At 29.2% G+C, this 22,079-nt stretch overlaps 2 protein-coding genes and 1 non-coding gene across 5 annotated transcripts; all 3 read right to left on the bottom strand.

The window, feature by feature from the left end:
* Positions 1-218: 218 nt before the first annotated feature.
* On the bottom strand, positions 219-1,616 carry LOC129288369 (F-box/kelch-repeat protein At1g80440-like). Its single transcript, XM_054924905.1, has one exon. The coding sequence runs from the start codon at positions 1,446-1,448 to the stop codon at positions 366-368; it is 1,083 nt and encodes a 360-aa protein (XP_054780880.1). The 5' UTR covers positions 1,449-1,616; the 3' UTR covers positions 219-365.
* Positions 1,617-15,687: 14,071 nt separating this feature from the next.
* On the bottom strand, positions 15,688-21,393 carry LOC129288368 (centromere protein C-like). Of its 3 annotated transcripts, XM_054924902.1 has the most exons (12): positions 21,170-21,393; positions 20,975-21,078; positions 20,007-20,827; positions 19,780-19,868; positions 19,582-19,696; positions 19,334-19,497; positions 18,430-19,136; positions 18,256-18,334; positions 17,873-17,961; positions 17,019-17,130; positions 16,818-16,925; positions 15,688-16,058 (listed from the first exon to the last, which is right to left on the bottom strand). In XM_054924902.1, the coding sequence occupies exons 3-12, from the start codon at positions 20,186-20,188 to the stop codon at positions 15,931-15,933; spliced, it is 1,773 nt and encodes a 590-aa protein (XP_054780877.1). In that variant the 5' UTR covers positions 20,189-20,827; positions 20,975-21,078; positions 21,170-21,393; the 3' UTR covers positions 15,688-15,930. The 3 variants fall into 3 exon arrangements, with proteins under 3 accessions (XP_054780877.1, XP_054780876.1, XP_054780879.1); XM_054924901.1 differs by lacking the exon at positions 20,975-21,078; XM_054924904.1 differs by lacking the exon at positions 20,975-21,078 and having other exon boundaries at positions 20,007-20,821.
* Positions 21,394-21,446: 53 nt separating this feature from the next.
* TRNAS-AGA (transfer RNA serine (anticodon AGA)) lies at positions 21,447-21,528 on the bottom strand. The gene has a single exon. It is a non-coding gene; the product is annotated as a tRNA-Ser (tRNA).
* Between the last annotated feature and the right edge of the window lie 551 nt (positions 21,529-22,079).

Genomic DNA, 22,079 nt, shown 5'->3' with positions numbered 1-22,079 from the left:
GTTCATGAACACTTTGATTCTCTGTTGCATCACAAAACAGGGCATTCTGAACATCAATTCAAGTTTCACAATTAAAAAATAATATATAAGATGCCATCACTTGTTTTAATGGTTAAAGGAGGACCAAACATCATCAGTTCATCACATTTGCTTGCTAAGAATTGGACATCGAACAAAAAGCCCAAATCATTTGCTTCGTACCATAATGTATCTCAATATTTCTGAAGTAAGGTATTTGTATATGAAGTTGAGACTCTAAATGCAGTACATTAAAGTAAGGTCAAACTGAGTTAAACAAGACAAAATTTTGCCAATTTACATAAACAGCCCAAGTATTGAGATTGAATTGAAGTGAAGCCTCCCGCCTAAATCTCCAAGAGACAGCCTGACTGAACATGGCCAGTGTGGCCCATTGGGCTCTCCAACTTTCTCCAACTGTTACTCTTAAGGTCCAATACAAAGCCCATGTATGGCTCAGCATACCCACTCGATCCAATCACCACCAACGTCCCCTCCAACCCCGAACTCATGTAAGCCACCTCCCGGATCTCAGGTGGCAGCGTCGCCAAAGTTTCCCACGTGTCATCTTCTAATGCCACGACGTCACCGCCCTTGCACATGTATACTTTCCTTCCATCACCGCCGTTCACGCAGGTCCTCGGACACGTGGCAGATTCAAGAAACTCCTCTTCCACCGGGTCCCACTTGCACGAAGCAATGTCAAAGGCTTCGGCGCTTCTCTCAAACCGCCCTTGCATCTGCGTGCAGTAACCGCCGATCACCTGAAACTTCCCACTTTCACGGTGGAAAACCGCCTTGCACTCGTCCCTCTCTCTTCCCATATCGGGAAGTGTGACCCACTCGTCTCTTGCCACGTCATAGGATAAAGCCGACCTTAACGCGTTCTTCTCGTCATCGTGCCCACCGGCCACGTAAACTACCCGCTCGGAATCAGACGCGCAGGCGAAGAACGTCCTCGCCCCACCCGGCATGTCCGCCCCACGCCGCCACTTGGCCGACATGAAGTTGTAAATAAACACCGAATTCGAAGACTTCCACGAGTTTGGGTCCCACCCGCCAATCAAAACCAAGTCGTACCCGACACCCGCTATTTGACAGAACATGGGTAACCCGCCAGAGGAACCCGGAGGGGGCGGCAACTCGGTCCACTGACCCGAATTCGCCTCACATACACTCAAACGATAAATCGGGTTGGCTGAACCCTTCATCAAAGCACTGACTCGTTTATCCAAATTGACTCGTGCCTGAACCATGACGATGAGTTTCTGGGTATGGCCGGCGCTCCTCCGTCGGCGGAGAAACTCCGGCATCTCAATCTCCGCCTTCCAGTTCTTACAAACGGACGCAACGGTGGGGAACTGATCGAATGAAACCCGAATCAAACAGTCCATGGCAACATCATCGGGAAGACCCGTAATCAGATCCATGATAGCCGATGAGGAAAATCAATAACGTAGAAGTAAGAAGTAAGTGGGATTAAAAAGTAGAAAGGGAAGATTTAGGAATAGTGAGGGATAGATTAAGAGGAATGGAGGCATAAAGAAGAGAGTATCTGAGAGAAGAAGGGGGTGGAAACGGAATTTTATAGGGGCTGAAGCGTATGGTCGCGACGATAATCATGAAGGGTAAAGGGGACTGGATGTTCTAGAAGAAGGCTCTTGCGGGATAGAGTGAGACGCATTGAAAGAGACTGCCGGATCTTGGAGTGACACCGGAAAACCGGCGCGCCCTGTGCCAATATGGCTGTTAGTTTTTCGTATTTATTTATTTATTTATCAAAGTATTATATTCTTTTTCTCTCCCTTTTCTTTTCTTTCTTTCTTTCTTTCTTTCTTTCTTTTTTTTAACATGCCCGCGGCAGAGGAGATTCCTGTCCAATGTGACCTGCATCTCGTATCCCGTATTTGTAAAGACTTGAAAATTTCGAAGTTTACTATTTACAGTAAACTTTGAATCTTTTTCATCCGAATGAAGAAAAATATTAAATTTTTTTAAATATATTTACTTTAAAATAAAATATTCTGATATTTAATAAGTTTTTAAAAATTTAATAAAAAAATAATAAAAATAAATATAATAATTATTAATGTGTTTTATGGATAGGATTAAAATAAATACGATTTATCTATCCTTAAAATTCACATATTTCAATTTTAAAAAATTTAAATTTTATTTTTAAATAAAGTGATTATTTTAACTTTATATTGGGGCGGATTTAAAAAAACAAAAATTGGAATGACTCGGAGTGAGCTTTCAAATTTTCATTGACTATCATAAATCAATTTTTTCTAACTCTATTTTGGAGTTGAAAATAATGGTCTTATATACAAGAAGATAAGGCACGTCTTTCTTACCTTTTCTTGCTTTTTAACTCCTTCCCACTCTAAAACTACAAGAACACGATAAGAACCAATTCAAATGTATTAATTTTATAATTCTTAAATAATAATTAAATAAAATTATTCATTGTTTAATAAAACTATTAAACAATAAAATGTTTCATTCTATTCAACACCTCCCACTTCAGTCAATTCTATTACATTAATTAATAACCATCTTGTTTCGTTTCATATTTATAACCTCAAACATATCCCAAGTATAGGGCATGCACCATTGTTCAACTTTCTCATAATTCGTTTTAATTTTATTAGTAAAAATTGTCAAAATTAATTGCAGCCTTCTTGTTTTAGATAACTTTCAATTTCACCTTAGGGTATGTTTGATTCAAGGGAAGGGAAGAGTTTTAATATTATCTTATTTAATTTTGTTGAAGGAAAGGAAAAATGAGGAGTTTTTAATGATTCTTTGTTTAGTTTAGGATGGGAAAGGAGGGGAGGTAATAATTAATTTACTATTATATCCCTATACGTTAGTTTAAAAAAATTAATTGTTCCTTGCAGAAAATAATTTTACACCTCAATTTAAATTACAAAATTTTTAAAAAATTCACTCTCATCCTACCATATTGTCAATATGTGAATAAAAAATTAAACTGATAATTATAATGATAAAAAAAATTTTATAAAAAAATAAATAACTCCCTTAAATATATAATAAAATATGATGAAATATAATTTTAAAAAAATCAATGAGGTCAATTGAGGTTCAGAGTGAAGCACAATATGATATGAAAGAGAGATTTTTTTTAGCTATGAGTATACTTAAAATATTAAAAAATAGGTAAAGATAAAATAATTAAAAAAAATTAGCTTTCCTTTTAAAAAAAACTCCCAATTTGGAGGGAAACAACATAAGGGGAGGTCCTCTCCCCTCCAAAATTTCTTAACAAAATATTCCCTCTCTTTCAAAACCCTCCAATCAAAAACACCTTTGAATTTGAGTCTCTAGATCCACTATTGAGTATCGTATACTCTCTCCAAATTAAAATATAAAACATTAATAATTAATTCACAGTCATCAAAAATATTAATTGAAACCTTAATCTTTTTTTAAAAAAATTTACATCTTTTCAATTTTTCCCTCATTAGATGTCTTATATAAGTATTTTGATAATGATAATTAAAATTTTAATATAACATGTTTTTCTCAAAAAGAGTAATAAGTGAAGTAAAGTTATAACTAAAAAATATTATAAAAGTCATTCAATGTTCCATATTTTAAATTAAGTAAGATTTTTAAAAATGTGATTTGGAAGGAATATATTAGAAACTGTTATTGGTTAACAGTATCTACTGATCAAGTTATATTTCTGCTAAAAAAAATATGTTTATACAGAAATAGAAAAGATGGACTTAGTTTTTTAGTCTGAGCTTGGATTTTAGCCAAATGGATGCGGGGGATGAGAGGTGGCTCTACATGATCCCTGTTCCAAAATGACTTAATTCTTTTTTTTTTTGTACTTCTTTAAAATTTTGATCTTACAAAAGTAACAACATAACTTATTTTCTTCATTTGCACAAAATAAATAATTTATTTTAAAAAAACAGTGAAAATAATTGAAAAAATGGATTAGGTTATGAGAAAGAGGAAATCATGCTCTAGCCACATTTATTTGTGATTTTAACCATTGAATTTTAAATTAATATTTTAACCAATTTAATAATCAATTATATTTCTATTATCTTATCTTAATATTTTGAATTCAAAACCGTCTCTCACTTTTTTTAAGAAAAAAAAAGGAATATTACATATTTTAGAAATATGATGCTATTTATAATTTTGACAGAAAAAATTTAAATTTTTGGTCAAGCAATTTATTTATTATATTATTGATGATATTATTGAAAACGAAGAAAGGATAAGAAGGCGTGCCAATTGGGGACCAAAGTTGCAGTGTAAGTGTTCTAGAAGGAAAACTTAGAAATTGGAAAATGATCTGGAACGATGAGCATGCTGTTACGTTCAAGTTGACAAACTGACACTAATGATGGATGTGAACAATTAATGGTGGGTCCCCATCCGACATGGCGATTCAGATCGAAGCAGATTTCTTTCTTTTTTTCCTTTTTAAGTGCAATGGGAAAATTCAACAGCAATGAGACAAAAACTGTACAAGATTCTAAAGAGAAACACCAAAAACAAAATTCAAAAAATTACATAAAACATCTTAAAGTGTGATTAATAATAACATCAATCTGAGAGAGAAATTTCGGTTTTTTTTTTAACTATATCTCCGAAGCCAAATTATATTAAGACTTCTCCGTCTCTTTTAGAATATACCACTTCACTCTTTATTAGTATAAGATATGTACTTTTAATTATTTTATTAAAATTAAAAAAATTGATTTAGATATTAATTTTGGATAAAAATATAATAATTTTATAGTCTTACACTTATTTAAATAAAAAAATTTATATTTGTATTACATTTCATTTTATAATTAATTATTTTAAAATGGCCATCAATTGACTTAAAATAAGGATAATTCATACTCTTTTCATTTAAAAATATAAAGTATTTTTTAAGGAGTTGGATGTTTAAAAATGTAAGACATTTTTAAATCTTTCGAGATATGATCATCTTTTTTTCAAAAATGCCCTTATTGATAATAACTTTATATTTATTGTAAGGTGTTTAATAGGGATAAATATAAAAAGATAGGGTTAGTTGAAAAGTAGATATTTACTTTATTAGAGAGTGAGATTTAATTAAAAATATCTTATATTTTTTAATGAAGAGAGTATTACCTTCCTTCAATATTATAGTAAAGCACTTTTAATTGAATAACACTCTAGTTGATTGTTTTAAAATTCACACTCTTTTCATATTTACGGGTTTATTCAAATAGAAATCTTATTACGTATGATCAGTGGTTAAAAATATTTTTGAAAAAATATTATTAGCTGCACTTTGAAGGTGTTAAAATATCTTATATTTTTTAAAAATTTATTTTAAATTTTTTTATATTTTTAAACGGCATATCTCAGACAAATGTCTCATATAATGACTTCTAAGGTTTTGTACAATAACATTAAAAAATATAATTAATACATTAAAATACTAAATATGTTATTAATTTTTAAATTTAATGTATTAAACATTTTAACATTACACATAAATAAAAATTTAAATTAAATTTTTAACAAATTTTTTAAATTAAAATGTAAATAAATTATATTTTAAACTTCTAAAAAAACATATGACATAAAATAAAAAATATTTTCTAAAAAAGATTTATATTATAGAATACAGTGACTATTATTACTCTTCACGCACATTAATCATTCTCACTGTTTATAAGCCATAATCATAAATCATGTTGAAATTAAATTTTATAGAAATATATGAAGTGTAAATCACAAATTGACAACTTGTAAATTTAAGATAAATTTTATATTATATTAGGTAAATTCACTAGACTTTTTATTAACCTTATGTCTTACGGTGACATATTTGGTTCATATTTATGCTATATATTAAATGTTTGATGTGTTATATTTTGAAAATAAATTCCATGAAGGCTTGCATTTTTCTCCTTCCGATGATAAGGACAATGGATAAGATCAGAAAAATGAGGGAGGAATTGGTTGGCGGATTTTCAAAGAAATTTGCGACTCCCAAACCGTCAAAACGATTGTTTTTCTTGCAGCCACTTGGTTCACCCACTGCTTTAGTGATTAGATGAGTCTAGAGGATATTCACCTTTGCAATTTTAACTGATTAATTTATAGATTTATAATGAGCTACATAAAATCTTATTGGATCATTAAACTAATCAAGGAATTATTTTAATTATTATTATTATTAATGGTTGAAATTGCTGTAGATTTGTGATTAGATTGATCATGAATAAAATATTTTATTGAAGCAGTCTAGATATTAGTTAGACTATTTAGGATGACCTGATTTTTAGTACTAACATTTATATAGAAGGACCAGACAATTAGCTACCTTAGTCTAGTGTCATCAACTGCGCTAATTTCAAGCAGCAACTTAGAAAAACTGTTCACCTTCCAAAACAAAATTCAAATGTTTTTTTTGGAATGTTTCACAAATTATATGTTTTTTTATTGGTTAAAATATATTTTCGATCCTCTAACTTTATAAAAAGTTTAAATTTGATCATTTAACCTTATAAAGTATTTTTTTTCAATCTTTTTACCCAATACTTTTAGTTCAATTGTTTTTTTGGAATGTTTAACAAATCATATGTTTTTTTTATTAATAAAAATATATTTTTGATCCTCTAACTTCACCTAAGGTTTAAATTTGATCATTTAATTTTAAAAAGTATTTTTTCAATCCTTTAACTTTATATTATTATTTTTAAATGATTATTTTTTTGTGATAATTATTGTTATCTTTTTAAAAAAATAAAATTTAATATGTTAATATTTGATAATATTTTATTAATATTTAAGAGTTTAATATATAATTTTTTTGCAATGAAACTAATAGTGTTAGAATTAAAGAATTAAAAAAATTATATATAAAATAAAAAATAAAATTTTATATAAAATTAAAAAGCTAAAAATAAATTTTAATTTTTTTTATTTTACGATATTATTGAAAAAAATTGAACAAGAATCGAGTCAATGAATCAAGAACCACGTTGATGTGGAGCCATGATCGAGGGATAAATGGGAATTTCGGTGATAAATGACAATGAGAATTGAGAAGAAAGAATAGACATAAAGAATTAAAGCCAAAAAAGAAAAAGAAAAAAGGGGAAAAAAAGAAAAAGATAAGAAAGAATAATAATGGAGGGAAGGGAGTGTCACACACTAGTAAACGCTTGAACGTTGACCTTATCAGCGTGACTAACAAAGCAGTAACTGAATACAACCATGACGCGACTCAGGTCCCACGCCTCGCCCTTTTTCTCCAAAGATGCTTCTGAGTTTACTTGTCTTACACGCAACTTCCTTTAACTTATCCTAATTATGGTAATTGTACAGTATTCCCGTGTAAAATATAATTTTTTTTAATTAATTAATTCAAAATATAAATAATTTAATATATGTAAATTTTTTATTTCATTCCTCATATTTATTAACTTAAATTATTATATAAATTTAATAATTGAAATTAAGAGTAAGAAAAATATTTTTTTATAAAAATAAGGATTTGATTGGCATGCAAATTTTTTTAAAAATTACTTATTTTAGATCAGGGAGAAAACTTTTTTAAAGTCTTTTTTTTAATTAGCTTGAAATCTAACTCCATCAATTAGGTATATTAAGTTTTAATATTTAATCTATTAATTTCTCCATTTTATTACTCAGTTACAATTCAATTACTGAAAAATTATATTTTTTTTAAAAAATTATAAAGATAATATACTAAATGGTTGAAATTTAAGAAATTAAATTTTATGGACTAAAATATAAACGAATCAAAATTTCAAAAAAAACTAGAAGATTGATTTTTTTAATTTTATATTATGCCTTGTTTAAAATTCTTAATTAATACCATCACTACATTGTATATTAATTCCACCACTTACATGAAACAACAGAAATTTCTCCTAGCTCGTGTATAAAAAGAGAAAAGAAATTTCTCCTAGCCCAAGTTATGTTATAATTGATTATATTGAATTCTTTTCACTCTTCAAATTTAACTACGAAATTTAAATTGTACAGTACAAAAATTTATAGACAAAATTGCTCAAAGGTCCCCATTCACCAATTTAATTATGCTCAAGAACCTTGTCTGATTAGTGTCCTTTATTATAAATAGACCAGGTCCTTCGTTTTATTTTTTTCCCCGAATTTCTAAAGGCAAAAAAAAAAAAAAAAACCCTGATATGTGGAGTGAATAGTCCAGATGTGGCTAATGATGTGAAGGGGCAGATCTTGTTCAGTCCTTGCATTACTTGATGAAAGATTAGTTATTGAATAGGTCAATATATTATTCGCGAGTTCATTGTAGTTAAATTACGTTTCAGGACCCTGAACAAAATATTTCATTAAATTAATTAGATAGTCTTTTCATTTAAAAAAATAAAAAAATTAATCGAATCGCACTCCTCAATAAAATAATTATTTATTTTTTAACTAACTTTATATTTTTTTATTTCTTTATTTAATAGAATGTTTCATTTTAAAATAAACATAAAGTAATTTATTTAATAAGAGTACTTTTTAAAAAAAGTTAATGATTATATATTAAAAAATTAAAAATACTTTACATTTTTTTAACATCTAATCCTTTAAAAATACTTTACAATTTTAATGGAGGGAGTATATTAATTCAATAATTTACCAATTTAACTAGATAGATTGACTAGATTTTTAATAGTATGTGTTTGGATATAGTGTCCCATGATGGATTATATACTCTCTTCATTTAAAAATATAAGAAATTTTTAATTGAATCTTATCTCAATAAAGTAATTATTTATTTTTAAATGAACCATATTTTTTTTATATTTACCTCTATTTAATAAGGTGTTTCACCTTAAAAAATATAAAGTAATTTATTTAATATGGGCACTTTAGAAAAAAAAAGCAATTATATTTTAAAAGATTAAAAATATTTCACATTTTTTTACATTCAATCCTTTAAAAAATACTATATATTTTTGAATGGAGGAATAGCTATTAGCTAATTAGATAATTTTTTGTAAAAATTATATTTTATTTTAATATATACTACAAATATAAATTATGACATCATTATTTATTATATTTGCAACTATAGAATTAAATGTTTATAAACATTAATTCTAATAAAATGAAATTGATACGCAAAGGGATAGGCATACGCATACCCATAGCTGAGGAGGGGAAAAAATCGAATGCAATATACCACCTCTATTTTAAATTATAAAATATTTTAAATTTTTTTTTAATTTTAAAATACAAGACACTTTAAATAAATTAAAATTTTATTAAATATATCAATTTTAATATTATCATGCTTCTCTCTATAATTAATTTCTCTTTTTTTTTAATATATTAAATGATAAATATTTTAAAAGTTTATATGTTTTTTAAAAAGCTAAAATTATTTAACATATTTAATAAAATTTGTTAACATATAAAATTTTATTTAAAAATATTTTTTAATTTAAAATGAAAGGAATACTTTTGAATTAAAAAATACACATAACTTCCAATTTAATTGCGAGTGGGATGGAATCCGGAGGCCTCGATCGTTCTTCTAGAAGCACCACGTGCTTTGTCAGGAAAAACGAAAAAGCAAGCCTATGGCTCAGATTAGATTCCCACCAAAATGATATCGTTGGTTGGGACCTTCGTTATTATGTGCGTGATCTTTCTTCTAGAAGCGCACGCACATGTTCGGTGTAATCGTAATGTACTCTCTTAATACTTACTCGATTTAAAAATATAAAATATTTTTAATTAAATTTTATTTTTAATAAAATAATTATTTATTTTTAAATTAATCTTATTTGTTTTATTTTTATCTTATTAAATATTTTATAATAAATATAAAATTACTATCAACATAAGCGCTTTTGAAAAAAGATAATGATTATATCTTAAAAAATTAAAAATACCTTATATTTTTAAACATTTAACTCCTCAAAAAATATCTTATATTTTTAAATGAAAAGAGTATAAGATATCTTTTAAAAAGTTGAGTACTTTAAAAAATAAGCATTTTTAATCTTTTTTATTTTTATTTTTTTTTAAAAAAATTTTCTATTAAACAAGTAACCATTTTATTGAAAGTGAAATTCAGTTAAAAATATTTTATATTTTTTAAATGGAGGGAGTACTAATATAAATGCACGAAAAATTTTATTTTTATTGTTAAAATTTGAAAAAATTATTAATTTCTTTTAAATTATTAAAAGAATTTTATACATAGAAAGGATGGAGTATAATATATAAGACAAAATATACTACATGTCTGCAAAAGCTGAAAAAATAATTATACATCTACTATGAGGGCATGTTTTCTTGTGCGTATCAAAAGAAAAATATTTGATTTGTTATCGTTCCATGATAATTCAAAGTTCATTTAAGGAAAGGTTGCAAATAAAATTACAAGAGCCGACTTTTTAAATACTCTCTCCATTAAAAAAATAAAACATATTTTTAATATTTTAAAATATAATTAATGTTCTTTTTTCATAAATTTTCACGATAAATAAATTAATTTATATTTATTTTAAAATAAAATATTTTATTAAATAGAAATAAACATAAAAAGATAGTTTTAATTTTAAAATAAGTAACTATTTTAATAGAAAAAAAATTTAATTAATAATACCTTATATTTTTTAACGAAATAAACAGTTATTAAAAACTACTCCCTTCAAACCATAATATAAGTCATGGTTAACTAATTTACAGTTTACAAACAATGTTAGTTGAAACCTTGAATTTTTAAAAATGTCAATATCTTTTTATTTATATCCTCATTAAATATCATATATAAGAACATGATAATAATAACTAATATTCTAATGCATAATTTTTTTTAAAAAGAAGTAGGGATATAGTTAAAAAAATAAATATAAAAGTCATTCAGTATTCTTATATTTTAAATTTTTTTAAAAAAATATCTGATATTATAATGAGAAAAAAGTAATTGCCTATAGGCGAGGATGGCGTCTGGGAATACAAGACACAATGGAATTAGTACGGGCCATGCTAGTGTCTATAAAAGACAACATAATAGAAATTCCAGCCCATGTCCTGTGTTGCCAGATTGGGACACACTGATAAAAAATGCAATGAATGAGAGGCAGAGAAAGCAAAAGAAACTTGATTTCTAAGTTTCAACCCAACTTTATGTACTTCTGCATTTAGTCCAAAATCTATTATTTCCTATTAGTAACGTGCCCAACAATAAAATAAAATTATTTTTTAAATTATATATAAATATAAGTACTCCCTCGTTGTATTTATAAAACACATTTTAAAAATAGTTTTTAATTGAAAACATAGGACACCTTATAATAATTAAATTATTTTTTTAATTTTACTTCTTCTTAATTAGCCTTAAAATATTTAATATAGTTATATTATTACTTAAAATTAAGGATAAAAATAAAAATATTTCTAACTTTTTTATGATATTAAAAAAATATTTTTTAAAATGTGTGAAATAATTAAAAATATTTTATAATAAATACCAAATATAATATACCTAACATGCATGTCTGATCCTGATAATCCATACTAACAACTGAGCCAATAAAAAAGCAAAAGTGGGACAGTGACGCAGCCCTTTTAAATTATAGGGAAAATTAATTAGCAAGCCCTTCTAATTTTTTGATTTTGAGTTAGATTTTTATAGTTTATTTTGTTTTAATTATTTTTTTATAATTTGATTAATTAAATGTGTTAATCCATAAAGGTTAAGATTGTTAATGAATGATTAACTTTTCAAAAGCAAAAACACTTTTAAATTTTATAAAAAATTCTTATTTAATACTTTGGCCAAAAAAGGAAAAAGAAAATTTAATTTAATGCAATGTTTATATTTTTTGTTAATTTTTTATAAGAATTATATATGTATAAGATTTATTTAGAAATAACTTGGTTATATAAATTTTGTGTTATAAAAATTATATAATCTAAAGCTGTATAATCTTTTAATAAAAATATAAAAAAATTTAATTTTATTTATTAAAAGAAAAAAATCAAGGATTTTAACGGATTAACATATTTAATCAATCAAATTTTAAATACCATATTAAAATAAAATAAATTATAAAAACTTGACTTAAAATTTAAAAATACATGCAGATTAATTTTTTAAATTATATTAATTCCATACCCTAAAGTTGAAAAATCACATGTGGGCAAGGATACAACTCAATTTTTGAACTCTACATAAGTTCATGAGAAAAATTTTCTAGTTGCATGATAATAACAAAAATTTTTGCTTGTTTATATAAATTATATAAATACTCAGATTGTATCGCCGAACATGCTTGGCTCGAGGAAGTCGCATGTGGATAGATTGTATCATCATTCATCAATCACTATTTTAATGTCACGTTATTTTATTGTCTATGATGTCAATAGCCAGATGGATGAATAAAAACCATTCCAAGTTTTCAAGCCGATAATTTTTAATGTGATCCAAACAGCTTGAGATTTTTTTTTTAATTTGTTGAAGATTTTATTTTATTATCTTCATGGATATATGTCTAAAACAATAATTGTGAGGTAAGACTGTGCGTAGAGTGTACCATAAAATATGTTTTTCCAAAACTTCGCGTTGGATCGTTGTGTTGAGTGGACCCATCCATATTTTTAGGAAAATATTAAAAAAAAAGTTTAGATCTAACGACAATATATTAAAATAACAATAATTAATGACTTTTTTTTATCAAAGGAATAACTAATCCACACAAAAAAAATAAGCTGCGATTAAAATTGTTAAAATCATTATTGATTCTCTATAAAAATAAATCGAATATTCATAATATGATGAATGTCAATATGTTCTCAAAATGTCAGCATCATTGGATGAAAGTAACTTCATAACGTAGAAAAGATCATGAAAGTCCTAAGAAATACAATCACATTCTTTATAAGTAATACTTGTTAAAATTTATATATATATATATATATTATATATATATATATATATAGACATATGGAGGTTAAAGAAATAAACATAAAATTTTACATATCTCAATGAAATTTGCAGTGAAAGATTGGCAAAATTATTAAAAAATTGTATGAATTCAAGACGGGTCAAATTGTTTATAACTAATAAATATTGTGATTCCAGACCTTTTTCAATTTTATATTGATATTGATTTATGACGTTAAAAACTATTAGTGTTTAATCAATTTTATAATCTTTAAAAATTAATTTTTCAAATTCATTAACAATAAATTATCCACTCCCTCTAATCCTAATTATAGGGTAAAAGTAATCAACTTCACAATTTTTTTTTAAAATATAGTGGTTCATATACTTAAATTTGTAAAAAAATATTTAACTTCTCAATTTTGCACTTCATTAAAATTAATAACCTCAATAATACTTATCTAAAATATATAACTGGATATAATTGAAAAGAGATAACATTACAAAAAATAATTATCATATTTTTATTTTATGTTTAGAATTAAGTAAAATTTTAAAACTTTGCCACATAATCAGGATCAAGGAAGTATGCTTTAAAGTATTAGACGTGATTTTCTGGAATGATGTTGATCACCGCCTATTTGGTCTGTTGCCATCTTATGACACAAAGATAAACGAGATAAGATATCTTTGCATATAAAATTGTCACCATAAAACAATTGAATTTTGTCAAATATATGCAATACTTTGATGCCAAATATTCCCTCCATTTAAAAATATAAGACATTTTTTAAGGAATTAAATGTTAAAAAATATAAGACATTTCTAGTCTTTCAAGATGTAATCATTACTTTTTTTTTTTCAAAAGTATCCCTATTGATAATAACTTTATATTTATCGTAGGGTATTTAATAGAGATAAATATAAAACAATAGGGTTAACTAGAAAGTAGGTAACTATTTTATTGAAAGATGAGATTTAATTAAAAATGACTTACAATTTTAAATGAATGAAGTAAGTTTTTCCTCAAAAAGAAAGAGAAAGAGTATATTACAAGTATAACCATCTTGAAACTTTTCTATAAAAAAAAATCTTGAAACTTTATATTAATTAATTTTTTCTATAAAAGTATTATATGATCTACCGTACTTAAAATTATAATCTTTAAAACATCATTAAAAAGAAATTGAGAAGTGTTACTTTTAACATTTAGACTAACAGCTTTGGGTTACAATACTACCATAAGGAGCGGTCACAAAGTCATTTATATGCATTCATACATATATGATGAGATACCATTCAAAATAAATATACTCAAGATCATTTAAACTCCTTCCAACTATTGAAACATGATTATATAATTTAAGTACTTTTTGTAAATTATAAGGGATTAAAAAAAACCTAAGATCAAGTCATGAGTTTAAATAAAGGTCCCATTTGTTTATAATAAACAAATGAATTGAAAAAATAAAAGTAAAAATAAGATAATTAAAAAGGATAAGTAAGCACATTTATGAAGAAAAGAAATACTTTAATTTATGAGTTTAAGAATCATGATTCATAATATTTTTAAAGAGTGTGATAACTCTTACATTTAAAATATATATTAATAAATTTTATCATATTTAATATAAAAAAAGGTAATTTAATTTATTTTTATCTTTATTTTTTTTCAATTCATTTCATTTAATTTATAATAAAGTAACCAAAGGAGAACCAAGCTTTTTATTTTTTACCTTTGACAGTTAGTCTTAGGCGGCTGATTAGTTCATCTGGAAGCTTGTCGAAAGCGCATATCGAAGCAATTATAGAATCAGTTAGAAGGTTCTGATAAATCAGAATGACCAAATTCATTCTGACTTGTAGTTGTTATGGAATTATTGTCGGGGCAATAACCTTGATTTCTAATATAATAATATTTGTTTATAGCAAAATAAGATCATTCAGAGATATTTTTCTTGGACACTAGAGCTGAGACTTCTTCAAACTTCTGTGGGGGTGGTGTACGGGTCAAATGCAAGTAACATCATCTTACATAGTTTCTCCCCCACGCAAATTGAGTAAAATTATTGGTAATAATTATTTCATATTTTAATATATTTTTTCCCGTTTCCTCCAAATTTAAGCTGAAGTAGGACCATCATTCTTTGATTAATCCCAAGTATACTCTTCTGCTAAATTAAATGGTTTCTAACTCAAAAATTACGACTCAGGAAATTCTCCGGTTGTTTCTTTCATCTATAGCAAAAGCTACATTAAGCTTTCGTCTATTACCAAATGAAATGACAGATCCAGAATTTCTTCTCAAAAAAAGGAAACTTACAATCCCACACAACACGTGATACTAAAAACTGAAAATCTTAGCCAACCAAAATTCTTCCAACTAGTTAAGTGACTCTAGTACTACATAAAAAAAAAATCTGAAATGATTCTCACCATTTATATCTTATAAAAATTAAACATTTTCTAGTTTTTTTAAATGGGCAGTTTTTGGGAGGTTTTCTACTACATGAGGATTATAAACTATTATGGTATGTCTTGGAAAGCATACTCCAAAGCCTTGTTTGGTATGTGGAATGAATTTTAGTGGGAATAAGAGTGGAAATGAGAATAGAAATCAGTTTAAAAAACATGCTTGGCGTAGTATAAGAATGCTTGAATAATTTTTATTTAATATTTATAATTATAACATCAAAATACCATATTATCTTTATCCTTGTTAGGGGAAAAAATATACGTTGAATCCAAATCTGTCCAGCACCACCGTGCATAGCCATCAAGCACCACAACTATTGTACTAGTGGGTTTTCCCAATACCTCCTACCGAACAGGGCATAAGTAAGTTTTTTATCCTATCTATTTTTACCCAAAAAAAAGACATGCCAAGTTAGAACATACAGGAGGATAAACAGGCATAATGAACTTTTGCTACTACTTTAGCCAAAACACAAGACCCACGCTGTTTTCAATAGAATAACGCTTCAGTATTTAGAAGCCATTTCCAAGAGCTCTCTGTGCTCATCTGAAACATAAGACTTCACCTTCAAAGTCGGTTTACCATCAGTGCTTCCTGGAGACATATACTTCACCCCAATGACAGTGGCCAAACCTGCATTGGTCAAATTTATTATATCAAAACTCCATCATTGTTGCAAGCCATACAATGATAAAACTAACTCTAAAACTTCAGACGTGGCATGGTGAGGATTTGTTTGATTTGACTGCAAATAAACTACATTTCTCCTAAGCCACAACATAAATCATTGTTAATTAATTTATGTTTCTCAAAAATTGTTGGTCAAAATCTTGATTTTCTAAATTTGTTTGTATTTTTTCAGTTATGTCCTTGAGTGTAATAAATATAACATTTAACTTATTCAAAAGACCATCATTAATTACCCAATAAAGTAAAAGTATAATTAAACACACACACATATAAAACACCTACCCAATGCCCTATATTTTGGACCAAACAAAGCCTCTAAAAAGCTATTTATATTGTAGTTCGGAGAGAGTACAGATCAAGCTAAATCATCTTTCAGCTTGAACCTGTACTCAGCCACAATATCTTTTGGTTAGTGATACAGTTTATTGTTTCTATTTTACTAGCCTCTGAAAGTAAAAAGTCACGCTGTCATCAATTATTTAAAAGGCCAACTTAAAACAAAAGACTAAACTATCTAATATCCATTACTAACAAGAATAGAGGGCGCATAAAACTGATGTACAGGTAGGGAGCTAACATTGGATGCATACTAGTCATGATTTAGAAAATGATTTAGCCTACAGCAATCTCACCACGGTTGAGAAGACAATTTTCTAGATTCACAATGCGCAATGCCTAAGTAAGGCTAATAATTACACTCACTCTCGTGAACACGACCATATACAAGTCTTTCTCCTTTCCAGTACTCCAGAGGCCTTGTCTTGATTCTAGTGCTTCGCCTTACCCCAGACTTCCAAGAATTACCAGCAGCTGAACATAGAAACAGCATTATTTCAATATGCTAAGCAGTGACAAAAAGAACTTTTGAAAATGAATGAGTGACATCAACGTGACCGTTCAAACCTGCAAGGTTCTGCCTTCTAGAAGGTATTTTATTCTTGTGTTCTCTCCGTGAATATGATTTGTCTTTCCTTTGTTTGAAAGATGCCCTGGAAGCTTTGGTTTTCTCTAGTACCTTCAGGGGGAAACATTAATTACAGAAGCTGCTAACCATCAAACAAATAGTTGGTTTCCTTTCCTTCTTCCTTCTGGTATAAACTTTTTACACAGAAAGCAGCAAAGCACTGAGATACTGAACAATTTTTACAAATGGTTATAGCCAAGTGAACTGGCAATAAACTATGCTTGGACAAGGTTTATTCTGCTAGTAAAGTTTAGTCATCAACATAGACATCTGAGTTGTTAGTCCCAAGGACATGCCATTTCACTCTCGAATCCAATGTGAAACTCGTGGCCACAGAAGGATGACAAGTATACCAGCCAACAAGAAGTTCCGCATGGAGGTGCACAATAATGAAACCACGCTGAAATGGGGGATACGGGATAATGTGCCAAATCATGTAGCTTAAGCATAGTTTGTTCAGATGCTTTAAATTCTAGCATTCTAGAAACTATTGAAAGACAGAATACTCATAACCAAAGTTCAATTCTGAACATATATTTTAATTTGATAGTATAATTTATAGCATATTATATTTGCCTTTCAAATAGGATAAAGGGTGGATAGAACTAACTGGACTAGGGTGACCACGTTCATGCATAATTATGTGTTAGGTCCTATCAGGTGCTTGATTTCAAGAACCGACAAAAAGCTTGACTTATTTATACCTCATGCAGAATAGAGTGCTAAAATTATTAAAACCAAGATGCAAAAGAAAATATGGAGCAAAAAAGAAACTCTCTATGAAGTTAGTAACCTGAAAATGCTGTTCTGCTTCACCATCATCGGATGTTACAGTGCATTCATCTGTAGCATTGGATTTAAGCCCGACAGGATTTGATTGATCTGCTAATTCATGCCACGACAGATTCACACAAAAAGGGAATATAAGCACTAGGTCTTAAAAACTAGATTCTCTCCAGCTATTGGATCAAATGACAAGTTATCTGGGGGTTTATCTTTATTCTTACATGATTAACAAGTAGGAAGTTCACGGAATTCTGGGTAACGTTATATCATCAATGATCAAAACAGTCCATTTAGCCATTAATGTGATGTACCAATTAGTATCATCTTAGGCATTCTGCTAAGTTATATGCATCATGTATGCGTCTCAGAAATTGATGATTATATCCATACCCAGCGGATTCACCAAGTTAAGTTCTGGGTCATCTGCAGACACAGAAGGCACTGCTTCCTGCATATCTTCTTCATGTACCTTGTAAGAAAACAATATTCACAATCTCATAAGATGATAAAACATAAAGATTCAAAGAATAGCTCACTATCTTCAAACTCACATGCACAATTTACCTCAGAATTTGGCCTGCATACTATAGCATCCACATTTCCATCACCAGTGTCAATGCATCCCATATCCAAATCAATGTCAAGAAGAGATTCTTTTGAGCTAAAATTAGGATCAACACCAAGTTTCTTTGAATTATCTTCCCTGGATTTTCCAGATATATTGGCACAATTTCTAGTGCCCCCAACTGAGCTTGTCATACAGACTACAACATCTTTAATTAAGGGATTTCCAGAATTGATAAGATTGATTTCCTGATTCACTTCAGGAGTGTTTCTTGTGGGCAAATTATCATTATCAAATAAAGGAAATGGATCAACTGAGGAACTCGAAGATGAGCAATGCTTCAATAATGATGATAGGAGAGCACATGGACTCTTTGGTGGGGTGGGAAGAGCTGAAGGCAAATGTCGCAAAGTGCTTCCTGCATCCCATCTATGCTTCAACGGTGTTTTATTTTGCATCGTTTTCAACAAATTACCTTTGTTGGATAAAACCTTCCTTGGGTTAGACAAGTTACATCCAAAAGAGTTCGAATCAGCCAGTTGGTTATCTGCTAAGTCTGGAATGGACAATTTTTGTAAGACAATGGGTCTGATCTGTAAGCTCTCTTGCAAATGTGGGATAGCTACATCTCCTTGTAGATCCTCACAACTACTATGCTGCAATTCATTCAATATATCATCTATCTTTTCTTCCACAGCAGATGAATCTGCAAAAAAAAAAAAAAAAGTTACCATAGGATAGGGCCAAAATGAAGCAGGGAAATCTGAAGTATATATATTAGAGAGAGGGAAGAGGCTCTGATATTCATATTCTAATGAAAAAGGTAGGATAAGTGATAGAACATTATGCACTAAAAGAAAAAAATAACTGCCGATCTTATTCCTTAGAGTAGCAATCACATACCAGTTAGTTCACTCTCCAATGATGCAAGACAAGGCCCTGTTTTCTCTGTGCTCTCACCAACAAGACCTTGACTGCCTGATTCAAATATCTCTTGAAAGGAAGGCAATTGATAATGATTGTCAGAAGTTTCCACTAAATACCGGTGCTTATATCTGACCAACCTCCTGACCCACATGATATTAAAACCACGTTAAACAATGTAATACATGATGCAAAAAAATGGAGGAGATTAAGTATTCTAATAATACCGCTGGTTACTTCTCAAGAGTCCTGGTCGACGTTGCCGTGCATGAGGGGATTTATTGTTCTTGTTTAGCTCGAACAATACACCACCCATTTGCTTCTGTATTTCTCTTTTGGCATCTATGGATCAATTACAATTCCAAAAGAAGCTTTAGAAATAGCAAACACTGGGTATTAAGCAAGTGAATTAGAGTATGACTTACTTTCCAGCCGTTCATAGGCCATGAAAAACTCCTCTGGATCCTTCAAGTAATCAATGTCCACAGTTGGTTTTAAAGTCTCACTAGGACAACTGTTAGATGGATACATGATAAACACATAGTCAATTCACAATCAATCTGCAGAGAAACTCATGCTGTTTAGAAACAGAAAGCAGCCTCTGAAGGACAACGTTTTTTTTTTGGGGGGGGGGGATAATAGTAAGACTTACATCTTATCAGGCTTCAATGAGAAATGTGCGCGTTTGTGGCCTAAAGCTGGCCTTCGTTTTTGGGGATAACCTTTAGCCTCCTCAAAAATGACATCATTCCTCCCATTAAATGCTGGATCTCTCAAATATCCTGAGCTGAATGGCCCTGGCTTAACATCAAGTCTGGACTTTGCCTGCTCCATAAGTTTATTGGGACCTTGCAATGGCTGTAAAAGCAAGAGGCATATGCTCTGTTGCCTCTGCTTACGAATTGGCTATGGCTAACTCTTGGGATAATACTGATCCTAAATGGAAACTGACTTGGAAATGGCCAGGGGCTCAGAGAGTTAGAGATAGAGTTTTTCTTTGGTTTAGTCTCAAAGATAAGCTGCTCACAAACAAAGAGAGTCAAGAGACATATGTCCCCAGGGTCCAGATGATACTTGTGCTCTATGCAGACAAAGAACTGAAGATCTATGGCACGTCTGACGTGATTGTTCTCTAGCTCAAGAGCGCTGGCAGCCAATTTTGCCTAATGAGTTAACTCCTGCTTCCACAACCTCCCTCTAGAGCAATGGTTAACTTCCAATTTAAATCCTAGCTGGAGAAGTCATCCTTAGATTCTTCTTATTTGGTTGCTGTGCTGGAAATTATGGGAAGCTAGGAACAAGAGGCTTTTTGCTAACACATCCTTCACAGGGGTAAGACTTGTGAATGAAGTCTTAGCATTACAGAAGCATACTGTCGAGGCAGCAGGCTCTGTTAACCATTGAAGCTGTTTTGTTTTTCTTTCTGTTTCTGATCTCATGTGCAAGAACCTTTCCGTAAACCAGCGGCTGCCTCTGTATAGTTTTTTATATGAATTATATTTCTTTCAAAAAAAAAAAGGCAAGATGCATGAATGGTGTTCATTATCATACTACAACTAAAAACCAACAAATCCTAAGATTGATAATTACTTTCCAAGTACAATATATCCAGGTACTCACCATGACAAAGAAGACAGGATCATGGATTAGATAGAACAGCATTACAATATCATTAGTTTTCAATTCGCTACTTAACACGTCCAAGCAGGTAAGTTAATTGGCGCCTAAAAGACCACGTCAAAACAGCAAACTGTAACTACAAAAATTCAAAAATACTCAATAATTAAAACATCAACTGGGTTTAAAGGAGTATACCAAAAAGTGAAAGGCAAAAAGATAAGAATCCACTACAGACGAGCCCGGAGCTTTGCTTGGAAGAGAGCAGAAAAGATCGATAGAACCCTAAAGTATTGGCGAAGAGGGAACAGAGGGCAGTGTCTCCTAAATGCGTTCGTATTTAAATTTGAAACTCAATTGATTAAACAAAAAAAAAAAAAAATGAAGAAGACTGAGCGGGAGTTACTGCCCCTTCCCGCGCGAATTACGACTTGTCGTTCACTCAAGAAAGGAGGGAAAACAAGTCCATTAAAAGCGTGAACGGCAGGATTCGAACCTGCGCGGGCAGAGCCCACATGATTTCTAGTCATGCCCGATAACCACTCCGGCACGTCCACTCGATGAGGCGAATGTCACACATTTATAAACACAATTTTTTTTTCTATCATGCAACTTAAACCAGGCACAAACGATGATGCGCGCGCTGCCTTCCCAGAGCAGCGATCATGCTTCATCTGTTTAAATAAACACAATTTTTATTTTAAAAACATAGTTTCACTTAATTGCCCATTTGGTTGTTAAAATTGATTAAAAAAATATTGAGAAAAATAAAATAGTTAAAATGTGAAGAGAATAGGTAAATCATATTTATAAAGAGAGGGAGAACAATTTAATTCGTAGTGTTTGGCCCCATAATTTATAAGATTTTGTGAAAGGTGTGATAAGTTTTACATTTATGTATATAGTGTTAAATTTTATTATGTTTATCACAAAAGAAAGAGTGATTTAATTTTTTTTTTATTTTTTTAATCAATTACATTCGCATTCTTTTTAAAAATGTAACGAGATCTAAAAGTCATATTAGTAGGTGGTATTAAAAAGTTAGAGGTTGGGATTGAGATTGATTTAGCTTATTTTCACCATGTTTGGTATGATAGATTGATTGTTA

Source organism: Prosopis cineraria, unplaced genomic scaffold (assembly GCF_029017545.1).
Source record: "Prosopis cineraria cultivar Desert tree isolate PC_DT_omini unplaced genomic scaffold, ASM2901754v1 PC12, whole genome shotgun sequence".
Lineage (NCBI taxonomy): Eukaryota > Viridiplantae > Streptophyta > Magnoliopsida > Fabales > Fabaceae > Prosopis > Prosopis cineraria.
The sequence above is the reverse complement of the archived record's forward strand: the minus strand, read 5'-3'. Positions and strand labels throughout refer to the sequence as shown.

Bases quoted from the DNA above. Each gene is read 5' to 3' on its own strand.
- LOC129288368 (XM_054924902.1), bottom strand. From the start codon at position 20,188: ATGGAGCAGGCAAAGTCCAGACTTGATGTTAAGCCAGGGCCATTCAGC. The intron at 19,869-20,006 runs GTAAGTCTTACT...TCCATCTAACAG, and splicing joins TCATTGAAGCCTGATAAGAT to TTGTCCTAGTGAGACTTTAA. The intron at 16,926-17,018 runs GTTTGAACGGTC...TTCTATGTTCAG, and splicing joins TAGAAGGCAGAACCTTGCAG to CTGCTGGTAATTCTTGGAAG.
- LOC129288369 (XM_054924905.1), bottom strand. From the start codon at position 1,448: ATGGATCTGATTACGGGTCTTCCCGATGATGTTGCCATGGACTGTTTG.